The 13,030-nt window shown below is 54.1% G+C and overlaps 1 protein-coding gene across 1 annotated transcript; it reads left to right on the forward strand.

The window, feature by feature from the left end:
• Positions 1 to 1,487: 1,487 nt before the first annotated feature.
• On the forward strand, positions 1,488 to 7,827 carry PHACADRAFT_201773 (uncharacterized protein; the record flags this gene model as incomplete). The annotated part of the gene is made up of 8 exons (XM_007402053.1): positions 1,488 to 1,589; positions 1,667 to 2,384; positions 2,451 to 3,010; positions 3,074 to 3,676; positions 4,296 to 4,475; positions 4,507 to 5,754; positions 5,842 to 7,312; positions 7,439 to 7,827. 8 exons carry the CDS (start codon positions 1,488 to 1,490, stop codon positions 7,825 to 7,827), a joined length of 5,271 nt encoding a protein of 1,756 aa, XP_007402115.1.
• Between the last annotated feature and the right edge of the window lie 5,203 nt (positions 7,828 to 13,030).

The following is a 13,030-nucleotide window of genomic DNA, read 5'->3' on the forward strand; positions in this document are numbered from 1 at the left end:
TGGCGGGAGCTTCTTTCACTTCGGCCATTACCATATCCTAGTACTTTAGGCTACTCTGGTCGCATCTTCTCTCTCAGGTGCTCTTGGGTGACTCGATAGTGACCGCGGCAGATGCGTTCTTCGGCAAGAACTGCGGGCCTCGAGCACCAGGTGTGCTCACCTTGCCCTTCCATAGCCAAATAAATGACTGAACCACCAACAGCTGTACTGCACCACCCTATGTGACTTCGACGGTCTTAAGTTTTGGTTCGTGTTCATTCTCATAAATGGCACGCGTCAATAACGTCGTACTGCGCAACCAAGATCGGCTCGACAACGCACTGAAGCTGGAGGGCGTTGAGGCGTATCGGTGCGTGGGTGTGCTCTCGGACGTGAAATAGCAGCTTACAACTCAGCTACGCGACAGCTGCCCGAGCAGGCCTTTATTGTACCACCACTCTTTCATTTTGGACCGCATGGGCCTGTTCTTTGTGTCTTGCGCCGTCCGTTTCCCCTCATGAGATGGCGCCATGGCCACGCTGAAGTCACCAACACCAACGCTCAAAAGAGATTCAAAGTCTTGAACACAATCTCGCTGCGCCAAGACCGGCATAGAGCACACAGCAGTAGAGACTTCTCCAACCGAACCGCATGCACCTCATGGCCCTCCTCCACCACTTCACGCTGGCTCCCTACAACGGCGCTCTGACAGGGAACCAGGGCTCCGCCTGCTACACCCCTTCGCCATCACACATGTGTGTTGGACCAGCGAGTACCTGCGCCGCAATCGTTATTGGCACAGGCGCCGCTATTTGCACGGCTGTCTTATTCAGAGAGCGCAACCTCCTGCGGTAGAAATGGCAGAGGAGGTAGTTTCTCGGCCTGCCATTTACTTGGCGCGACTCGCATTGAGTTGGGACGGGGCCAGCCATCTGCAGCCGCCAAGCAGCCTGGCAATCTCTCCATGTTCGCTCGCGCATAGCGGAAAGTTGCATGGTTGCGCAGAGGATGTTGGTATGGTACATTGCACAATTGAAATGCTGTCCTAATCGGAACACGCACATCTAATGAGTCGTTGAGCGTGACTGTATAAGAGGAGATCACATTGCATGCGCAATGTATGAAGACCGAATGGCAATACACTGAAAGCAGCTCAACGTGATAACAGATATTATCTGACTAGAAGCCTAGATGAACCCATGACCGACCAGGAGGGCTGATCACGAGAGTGCGCTATCTATCAACGAATAGAGTAATATCGGACTCATATCGGCACGAAGTATTCTGAGCCACACTGGTGTGCGAAGTTTACGCTGTTGCCAATAAGTATGCAGCGATAGAGATAAGCGCTTGTACTTGCCACTCACTATTTCCCCACCTCACGAACCCCACCCGTGCAAGACATTCTAACCCGAGTGGATAGAAACGTGTAAGTTGTATAATATCCAAATGAAATGTGCTAATGTATTTGACAACAAATAGGGACTACAAATCAAGATTGGTCTTGAATGTCAAAGCAGGCATCAAGCTCGAAGGCGGCTGCTGGAGCGGCCGCCAGTTCCTCCACCAAGCTGAAAGGCAAGGGCAAGAAAGGGGAGAAAGTGCCGGAGGTATGTGCTGTGGATTCATATGGGGAGTTGCGTGCTGATTGACAAATGCGGCTGTGGCAACGTGCCTTGTTGCGGAGCAGTTAACTCAGGTTGAGCTCGAGAAGATCGAACAGAAAATCTCAGAGAAGGTTCCAAATCCCCGCGAATATCTCGAAGTCGAAAAGCGGACGGCGATTGCAAAGAAAAAGGCGTTCGTTGGATATACGTACATCGACTTCACACACGAGGAGCAGCCCGAAATTCAATTTAGAACGTGGAACGTCCGAAGATACGACTCGGGGAAAGCTGCGACGTTGGGTAACTACATGATTGCAAACGGAGTGAAGCGAATTGATGAGGAGAGCATACTGATGATTCCGTTGAGAATAGGAGAAGAGATCTCTGAGGAGAACGCAGCGGAGCTTCGAACGTGGTGCGACCTCGGCATGTTCGTGGAGAAAGGCTTTGACACACCTGGCTGGAAGTCGTTGTACGAATTCCTCGAGAAGATCCCATTCCTACGACCTGTTGGTGGTCAGCACCGTTGCGGCGCCATCCTTTTTGTAATACTGAAGAACAAGAAGGATGAGGAGTCGTCGTTGCAGCAGCTTTACGTAATGACGAAAGACCTAGACAAGCTCAAGGCGAATCTCGCCAGGGATGCGTCAAAGAACGACACGATAATGGAAGACGATGTTCTACGGCGGCAAATTGCTTCGCTCGAGGAAGACATCACTGCCCTGCAAGTCAAGATCGCTGGCCTGAAGGCTGAGGCGAAGCTGAAGGGAAAGTGGGCTGTCGCAATTTACGACGAGAGTGAGCAAGTTTCAATCGAGCTCTCGTGCTTAACGTAGAGGCGTTGACCATGTTTGATCAACACAGACGAGCTCGAGCTCGAACACCTTCATACCATGGCGCGTAATCAGCACGACCCGATATACCGCGAGACCCTCGAGGAGTGGTTGATGGCGCAGGGCACGAAACTCGCATTATTCCACTGGGGACTGATCTATACGACAAGAACGAACACACGCGACATCGTGTTGGAAGCACGTGAAAAGTTTCTCAAGAAGCTCCAGGCGGAGAAGACTTCGAAGATGCGCATGCGGCCGGAGGAGAGTGAGAGCGTTAATGCAGAGCAGAGGGCGCAAGCAGACGTCGAGGGGGTGGATATGCTGATAAAGCCTGCGACTATCCAGGACGCGAACGCGAAGAAGGCAGCGGCAAACAAGAGGGCGAGAGCGACACGATCGGCAGCGGACGAGGCAGCGAAAGCGACCGGGACAGGAGCGCGAAAGTCGGGGACGGTCATGGCCCTCCTGCGGTCGCCGCACTCGCTGAACGCAATCATTCGCCTCGTGACGATAAAGCGACATGTGACCGAGTCGCCGCTGTGGAGGGTGAATAATTTAGTGAAACATCTACTGGGGACGTATGGGGGGGTGAGTCACACTCCTGTCGTATTGTACTTGAGAATGCTGATCTGCGGGTGGGTCATGTGCTAGATTTTCAGCGAGATAATGGACACGCTCTGGGAACGGTTTGAGGGACTTTGCCGGCTAACGAAGGACTTTCCATCGGACGAGGAAATACATAACGACTTGGTTCTCGTGAAGAACGCAAAGCTTTCAACAGCTCGTGAGAAGGAAAAGATGCGTAAGACTAAGAAGAGGCTGTGGGCTGCGGCTGTTGGCAACACGCAGCTCGAGCCTGCATGGTCATTTCTGGACGCGATGCTGGATCCAATCGACGATGTCTACAAGCAGACGATTGGAACGGGGACTTCGGAGCTATCAGGCGCCGAGCTCCTGTTATCGGCGATTCCTGTGCGAGCCGATGTTGACATGGCGGACCTCAACAACAAGATTGATCAATACAAGCTCGTTGTCGTCATGAAAGTCCGTCAGCTAGCGGCAGAGAAGGTCAACGACGAGACCATCTCGTTGTTTGAGAAGTCGCTTTGGCAGCAAGCGGCATCAAAAGTCTCGATTTTCATGGAGATTACTGGCCAGCCCGAATCGTACATTGGATGGATGCCGTTCCCGACGCGATCGGCCTTACACGGGATTTGCACGCGCCTCTCTTGCCAGAGCGACGCAATTACTGAGGTGAGTGCGGTTACTGTCATGAACATAGAACAGAATTAGATGCCGTGCGTATCGCCTTTATGACCCGATTGCGCACCTCAGCGGAATCGGGCATGCATGCATGTGTTGTGCAACAAATTTCCGATTGCATGCTGTAGCGCAATCGGTATTTGAATTCCATGTGTCATGACAAGTATATTCTGTCGTGCTTTGCAGCGCGATTTGAACATCCGCTGCAGTGGAATCAGCCCCATGTGTTGACATGCCGTATTCCGTCTGTAACCGATTGCGCGTTGCAGCACGATCGGGTGCACCGTGTGCATCACTATTGTGTATAGCGATTTCATGCCACGAGTGCAATCGAATACACCTGATATTTTCACAAAGCAACATCATTGCCCGATTGTGCGCCGTAGCACAATCGGGGGTGCATTTTATTTTTGCCACCAAAATCCGATTGTATACTGCAGATACTGCGCATTCACGTGCATAGGAATTGCTGGTGTGTCGCTTCATATGGTTGAGATACCGTTTCATTGTGTACACTGCATTTTTTTAAATCACCCGATTGCGCATTGACACGCAATCGGTATATAATGCCATATAGTGCTACCAGCTGACATATTATCCCACCTCGTAGATCTGCACTTGGTTTGACCGCACCATCCCATACACCCTCTACAAGATGTCGAACAGCGAACACTACTCGCGCGACTACTCCGATGCCGCTGGCCGCACATTCGAAAATCCCAACAGCACCATTCTCCACGACTCCATACCAGCGGCACGTCGCCAAGCAAGTCCCATTTCTATTCAAATCGTTCCTGCCATTTACTAAGTATTGCTTTTAGCTGATGTGGACTATATACAACCAATCACCAATAAATGGCTATCAATTTCAGCTCTGGCTCCGCTCAAGCACCACTGGTACCCTTCGACACCCTCCTCGCCTTCTCAACAAAGGTGATCATGTGAACTGGTTCCGGGACCGTTGTTATAACAGCCACGAGACCGATGTCCTCGAGGGCATCCAGGCGTACTACGAGCGCTCTGAGAAAAAGGATTCACAACACGACTTTGTCCAAAAAAAAGTCACCGAGCTTTTTGAGACCGGCACGAAGTCTACAGCCAAGAAAGTGGATGGTGGTGATGCTGCTGTTCAGGATGGAAAGAAAGCCGGCAACAAGGACAAGATGCAGAAGAAGGAGAAAGGCAAGGACAAAGCACCAGCAAAGGACAAGGCCAAGAAGAAGTCCAAGCAGAAGGCCACTGAGGATGCTGATCACGCTGAGGATAGCAGTGATGGCAATGGCGACGACGACGATGATGACGACGACGACGATGAGAGCAATCAACGGAGGAAGACCAGCTCCCAGTCGCTGGGCAAGGGCTCTCGCACTCTCAAGCAAAACCAAATCACTGACATCGCTGCCTACAAAATCTGGCTCGATGGCATGTCTGCCAACACTGCCGCCGTCCAATGCTCCTCTACCGTCGATGTCCTCGCCCCTATGATAGCCAAGTGGACAGGCCTATCCAACGCTCTTTGGACGTCCAATTGTGTTGCGGGCCCCCTCACCTCACTTCCTGGCAGGCTGCTCGTTCGTTCACACTACAACTTTCCCGGCGTTCGAACCAAAGGCGTCAGACCCCTCATCAAGCCCATAGTTGTCTCCATGGCCTTTGAAGAGGCTTACATCAAGCATTATCTTCGTGCTATGTTCGAGCAATGCTACTATGCCTACGCTTATCGGAAGGCATTGGAGAAGGCCCTCGCCAGTCATGTCAACCGCAATCTCACCACTTCTCACAGCGCAGCCATCCTCTCTCTTCAAAACTCTTGGACTTGGCCTGACGATGTCTCCACCAGTTCGATCATCCCTGCACCGTCAGCTCCGCAATCCATCGTGCTCATTGACGATATCAAGTACGACCTGGAACGTCAGATGTATATCAGTATTGAGCAGAAGAAGATTCACACCGCCATAACCCAGCTCCTCAGCAGCCCTGCCGCAAAGGGTTGGAATCATGAGACACTCAGTATCTCTCAACACTCCGTTGCATCATCAGTTTTTGGACCTGCCGACCTCTTATATCGGGTAAGTACTTGATTCAAAATATGCCTTGTGCTTGATATTGTGGCCGTGTTGTATCTGCACTGCACTGACACATGTTACTTTACATAGGCTATGATGCTGAACGTCGGTAGAAACTTCCAACGCATCAAAGCTGCAGAAGACGATTCCGATGACTCAGAAGCCGACGAAGAGAACAGCGAAGACTCTGTTTGGCATTGGAAGAATGATCCCGACCTCGTCAAACAGCATTCCTTCACTGTACCATCTGGCCTTCGCCTTCTTAAAGACAGATTCACATCGGGTGAGCTTCCTGTAGAAGCGATCACCGGTGTCACTCCTGCTACAAACGAAAAGCAGCGAGGCAGCAGCATCGAGAACCAGCAGGATGAGCAAGGTGAGCAAGATGAGAAGGATCATCAGGACCAGCAGGACTCACAGGACCCACAAGGCGAGGACGACACTTCCAGTTCAGACAAGGACTCGATGGCTGTCGACCGTGATGCGTCTGGCATGTCCGCCATTTCCAAGGCCAAAAAGATATCATCATCATCAGCACGGCAAGCACCAGCGACTCAGAAGGCAAAGGCAAAGGAGCAGCCGAAGCCTGGCGTTCAGGACGATGTCGAGATGACGGACTCGATTGATTCAGCCAGCACAACATCGACCATAACGAAGAAGGTCGTGGTGGCAACCAATGTGGCCGAGAACGACAGCTCCTCTGTGCATGCTGACGACAGTATTGGCACTACCCCATCCCTCTTGCCTCCACCAGAGATCGAGGCCACAGGTGGTAAGGCTCCGAAGCCTCGACTGAAGCCTCGACCCACTTACAGAGGTGCTCCGTCTACTCCTGTTCGTGCCAAAGGGTCCAAGCGAAAGCAGCCTGAATATCGAACTCCTCCAGGGAAGAACCAAACATCGACGGAGAGTGGATGTGATGGTCAGGAGCTGGGTGAGAGCTCACCTGGTTCAGGAACATCGCCGATGCATAAGAAGCCGCGCCCTGATGGTGACAGCTCGGACACCTATCCACCTAATGACACTATAATGCAGGTCGATAAGCCTTGCGACTCTGCCTCTCGTGCTACTCCTGCGACCCTGCCACGGCCTAAACCTTTGTCTACTCCATCTGAACTTGAGGGGGACCAAGGAGATGCTGATAGAGAAGGCGGTAGCAGCAGCGAAAGCAAGGAAGGCAGCTCAGGCAAGGAAGACAGGGAGAACGAGGACGGGGAGAACGGGGACGGAGAGAACGAGGACGGGGAGAACGAGGACGGGGAGAACGAGGACGGGGAGAACGAGGACGGGGAGAACGAGGACGAGGAGAACGAGGACGGGGAGAACGAGGACGTGGAAGATGAAGAGAACAAGCACGAGGGCAGGGACGCGAGCACAAACACCGGCAATAGCGGAAAGGCCAGCGCAACACAAAGGCCCTCATCTCTCCCGATGTCACAGCAGGCTTTGCCAACTTCTTCACCGCAAGTTTTGTCGTCAACCCAGGGTGAGGATGTTGAAATGACTCAACCTCGTCCGTTTACGCAGCAAGACCCATGGCATACAGAAATTCCACTAACTGGTGAGTACCTACCAAGCTGTTCTTCATCATATTAAGTGTAGCGATGCTCTATCATGGCCTGTCGTCTCACCTAATCGCTTTTACTGCAAAATCACTGACGTTATGCTCTCTTTTCTTATTTTTCAGCTGCACAGATAGCCATGTTACCTACTGCTTTTGTACTGCCCTCAAGCTCCCCTTCCTCCCCGCTACCACGCCGTTCTTCTGTCTCACAATCCACACCACCGCATGACAGCTTTGACGATGTCGAACTTGCTGAAATGGAGCTGGACCCCTCTGCTGGCACCAATGAGGCTCACACGCCAGCTGCTGAGAAGAACCCTGCATCTGCTTCGTTATCTACTCGTGCACACTTTACTCGCTCCCACCGTGCACAGCGCGACAACATTGACAGCGAAGAACTTCCACAAACAGCCCCTCGCTTGCCCACCACAACCAAGCAGAGGCCACCTCAAACTTCTGCTTCTCAATCCGGTCTGAAGGCCGGCTTTATACGAACCAGTGACATTGCTTAGTAGTTTGATGTGCATAATATCCTCCAGCTGTAAAATAGTCACAAGATATCCATTGCTTGTTTGCTGTTCATTGATGTAACTGTAGTTGAAGAAGGCATGCTGTGGCCAAGATGGTGGCCGTCGCACATGGTGCCTCATGGCTGAAGCCGAAGGCCCGATGGCCCTGCATCTGTCCAGCCAGACATCGCGACCACCACGACCGTCGCGACCACCGCCTGCCGCCTCAACTTCGCCCCGCCTGAACGAATGCAGGAGGTCGGCGGTCCCATGCCCAAGCTTTCCGTTCCCTCCGCTATGTCGATAGTGGCTCTCCAAGCGCAGGACGTCAGCCAACACCAGCCGGGCCTTGTTTGGCGTCGCTTGCGCCGTAAAGTCGAAGTTCAAGGTGCGATAAATGCGTGCCCTGCTCTCCAGCCGCCTTCACCTGTGCTGTCCTCGCCCTCTATGCACGTTGGACCTAGTGATGTGCGGGCCCGGCTTGGGCTCAAAGCCCGGGCTTGGGCTTGTGGCGACGTCGAGCCGAGCCCTGAGCCCGAGCCGAGCCTGAGCCCGGCCCAAGCCGTGGACTTAAGCCCAGGCTTGCCGAGCTTAGGAAAAGTATTTGTATGCTACGAGAGTGAGCTTATTTATATTTAATAGGATACTATTGCATGTATCCACTGTACTGCAGCCTCCAGAGGGCATGTGATCGCGCTACAAGCCATGTTATGGCAAGGTTCGCGAAGGTGCGCCTATGGCGAACGCCAGGCGGCGGCGCACAATCGCGCCCAGTCACACACTAGCAGGGACTGACCAGTCTGGTAAGTCAACGTTTGTCTCATATGTGTATATAAAGTTGTTCTTACCATGTTTTAAGCCCAGGGAACAGCAATACATTTGGTGCACCCAAGCCTGGGCTTTCGGGCCGGGCTCAGGCTTGACTTTACCTCAAGCCCGGCCTTGAGCTCGCTGCCAGGCCCGGCTTGGGTCAGGCTTTTTTGGGCTGGGCTTGACGGACTTGCGGGCTTTGAGCCGAGCCCGCACATCACTAGTTGGACCCGTGCTAACACGCCCACAGACCTTCGTGTCTCGCCGCTTGCGCACCGAGAATACTGGCTCAACCTCGCCATTGCATACAACGGCGTTCATACTCGATGTCTACTAACTCCAATCACATCTCGCATGTCGTGCATGCTGACCAGCACAGCACATGGCATTCCCATGCGCTACGCTTGCCAACATCTACGGCTTGAGACGGCCCACCTTCCGCGTCCTCGAACGCAGCCCTGTACGAAATCAGGCGTTGTGCCATCTGCTAGCATGCAGAACACCTTGGCAGCACTCACCACGCACCCAATGTTGTACCAGGGCGGTCTCGGCCCGCAGATCAAGCCAGGCTCGTGATATTCGCATTTGCCGCGGTGTGAGTATGCTTGTAGACTTGTCGTGTATCCATCTGTATGTTGCTCGGTCCCTAGCAAAGCCTCTTACATGGCACGTTCCAGTCTTCAAGGCCAGAAACATGTACGCATGTATTAATTGTCCTCATTTACATGCTTCTGGGTGTACTCTGTTCGGCGCGCACGCCGCTCTAGGTCCCGCGCTGCTCACTCTCCGTTGTCGCCCGGTTAGTCTTTCGTGGCGCTTGGCCTGCTGCGCCTCCACCACCACCTTCCTTGTCGACCACGTCCTGTCCCTCTCTGACCGTCTTGGTGTACTTCACCATGGCAAGATCGACCCCACCTTTGCGCCTCTGGCCCTCACATTCGTCATCGACGGCGTCCTCGCTGGTCTTCTCCAGCGGCTTCGCGCCGTTGGTATGCGCTCTCGTTTTTGCTAGTCGCCTGCGCCGCATTGGCCGTGGCTGTAACAGTCCGCGGCTGCCAGGCTGCGTTGCCCCACAGTTTGGTGTCTATCCTGACGAAGGCAAGCCGCTTGCGGGCTCGACAGTACTTCGAGTGGCTGTCTATGCCACTTGCTGCTCTCGACGTGCTGCCGGCGGGCTCCCCATGTCCATCTCGACGCGTTGTAGACGCGATTTCGGCGGTTCCTTCACTGCTCCAGCCACTGTTGCTTTCAGGCGTGCTGAAAGTAGCAAGTCCACAGGCTAATAGCCGGGTGGAGCCGCTCGGTGGTCTGACCCGCCTGGTTGCCGTTGTTAATAGCAGCGGTGGCGCGAGCGCGAGCAACCGGGCATTTTTGGCCAGTTTCGATACACACGAATTGACCTACAAAAGGCTAGGTCAGCGCAGCAAAGATAGGACGCGACGAACCTCGGATATCGCAGCGCCAGGTCCGCGCGGATGTGACCCGACGCGTCCGCCCTGGCGCTTACGTTCACGGCGGCTTCCGCGACTCGATTGGGCCTGCCCCGCCTCCTGCCAGCTCACCCGCTTTCTGCTTCCTCCCAACCACCCGTTTCCAGCCCCGGGGGTGCTCGATGTCAAAGACGGTCGAGAAAATGGACAAAAAGTAAGTATAGTTTGTTTTTTTGTCGTTTTACATGCGCACATAGAGCCCTGTATGGCTGCCTACTGGCCAGACACCACCACCACCTCTTCCCGGCTGCCTCTCGACGCGCTGCATGAAGACGAAAGGCCGACGCTCGCGCTCGCTGGCCAGCCCGTACGCCCCACTGGGTCATCGCCGGCTCTACGGGTGCGGAAGGCTAGCCGGCATCTGCCGAGCGCCGTTGCCCGCCGTCGCGCGTCGGCCGTGCCCCATGGACAAAGGCCAAGACGCGCCGCTCGTGCATGCTGGCTAGCCAGTACGCTTCGTTGGGTCATCACCGGCCCTACAAACGCGGAAGGCTATCCGGCGCTTGCCCAGTGCTGTCGTCTGCCGTCGCGCGCTGGTCGTGCTCCATGGACAAAGCCCCACACGAGCCGCTCGCGACTGTGCGCACGCAGCAGCCTTTGCTCAATATCTGCAGTGGCTACGTGGGTGCGGCACCCGTGCTGACAGGCGTTGGGCGTTGTTCGTCGGTGCCCGCGCACCACACATCAAGCTGAGCCCTCAGCGTTCCAGCAAGTTAGCGGATGCGCTGCGTTCCCCGACAGGTCCTGTGGTTGACGATTCAGACTCAGATTGTACATGTATATTCCACCGGTGCATATAGTGGTAAATTGTATTGGTAGAGCTGTCACTCATACGTCTAACAACGAGTGCGTGAATGCGGAGCTCGGGGGGGGTACATGCCCAAGACTCCTGAGTATGATAGTAAATTATTCAATTAGCGGGCTATACAGTGATATTGGAAGGTAATACATGGAACGAACCCCGCCCGCCACCGGTCAAAGATCTCTGGAAGGTTGCTTGGCATCGCCTCGATACCTGTAAGATTATCGATAGAATGGCATTTCGTTCGTGCAGGAGCATACACTTAGCGCAAGCCAGAGCATAGAGAATAAGCCGCGAGCAAGGTGTGGAGATGGATAAGGCACACACCCACGGATTCTAACTTGAATGTCCGTGACGGGCCCGACAAACCAGAGTGGAGGGCAGACTACGCATGCCGCACAGACTCGCGACCTCTTTGTCCGTCTACGTGGCTCTGCGTCGGCCCTACATAGCTGATCAGCTTCTCAAATATGTGTTTGGACGTTCACGAGCTTGACCTACGTCGGCACACAAAAGTGCATTTCGGCACGAGTGAAGTTGTGCTTCGTTGTTGGTTACGGGGCGTAAGAGACGCAGGCTTGTGACGTTCTCAATGCCAGATTGGTAGCCAAGCGGCGAAATGCTTGCGCAAGGGCAGCGCCACAATTTTCAGACGCACATGGTCCATCTGGCTACTTTGCGGCTGGAAAAGTAGTCGCATGAGGGATGCGAAGGCAATCACGGGGTAGATCAGGTGGGAGGTGGTCGAGATCGTCGAGTGAAGCGGGACTCACGGTGGGGCTTTGGCCGTCTGGAAGCACCAGTACCAACAGCGACGGATATGGCCAATACGGTCAGCTTCGTGAAGAGCCTGCTAGCCTGCAAGCGTGAGCTCCCAGCTAGAATATTCACGTTCGTTAGTAACAGCGCGATACGTGAGGACAAGAGGGCGTACATCCACACGTGCTGACTTGCAAGTCCGTCGCACGCCCAATCAGCTAGCGTGGGACCCAGATGGCATAGGCGTCGCTAACTGAAGACCCATTTCTCTCCTCAAATCGCACTCCGAATCATCCCCGCATAGCTGACCAACTCCAAGATACGTGTCTGGACGACCTCGCGCTTGACCTACGTCAGCGCGCGAAAATGCAGTTTGGCGCGAGTGAAGTCGCATTTCGCGGTGGTCGGGTACGGGGCGTAGATGGTGTGAGACGGCAATTGATTCGATGCCAGGTCGATAGCCGTACAAGCGCGAGGACGCCGGGCGTGATATGCGGTGTGGACTGGTTCAAGTGCCACGAGTTGTGTGACCTGTGCGAGCGAAGATGAGCTGCCGCTACACAAACTTTGTTGGGCACCAAGATGCACCTGTAGACACGCTCCATGTTCGGTCAGATGCATAGTCCTTCCGCTAGGGCTTTTAGGGCTACGTGCCTGATCTCGGTCGACGTTGTCAAGGCTAGCTGGACTTTGGTGTAGTATGGCGCGGCAGAGCCTAGGCAGCATATAGATCTGTTTGTCAGCATGCGGGGATGTAATAGAGAAGATCGCAGCTTACGTTGCATATATGCAGCTGAATCGGTGCCCGAGCCGACGAATCAGTCGTTACTGCAGTCGCCGACAGCCTCCGAGACAACGGTGTGGACTACGTTGAGTGAGATGGATACCTGAGGCACTCCGAGTGACACAGTCCAGGTTTAAGATAAGCAGTCGTTAAGTAACTCAAGGTTAGCGCGCCACGATGGTTGGCGTCCAGCCAGGAGAAGGGAACATCATCGGATCTCTAACTCTGCCAAAGAGCAAGTAAATTGAGCGTAAGCTAAGCGCTGATTATTGCAGCACGCGATTAGTATTGCATAGGCCGTCTGGGAGTTGTCTTAGAGCCAGAGGTGCGCCGTCTATGGTGAAAACGCGTGCAAAGCGAGACGTGCCGCTGTAGAAATACAGGTACGGAACGTTTCGTGCGAGAAGCAAGAAGGAGACCGAGTCGTGGAGCACAGTGGGGAAATGGCGCTGCTCGTGCTTCGGTCGTGGACTTCCCAAACGCGTGCTTGGCATAGGTCACGTGGCAGCTTGTGTAAGCGCCTTGCGTCGAGCTTGTAGCTCCGCGTGTGCCTCCTGCTTG

This window comes from Phanerochaete carnosa (genome assembly GCF_000300595.1).
Source record: "Phanerochaete carnosa HHB-10118-sp unplaced genomic scaffold PHACAscaffold_17, whole genome shotgun sequence".
NCBI classification, from domain to species: Eukaryota; Fungi; Basidiomycota; class Agaricomycetes; order Polyporales; family Phanerochaetaceae; genus Phanerochaete; species Phanerochaete carnosa.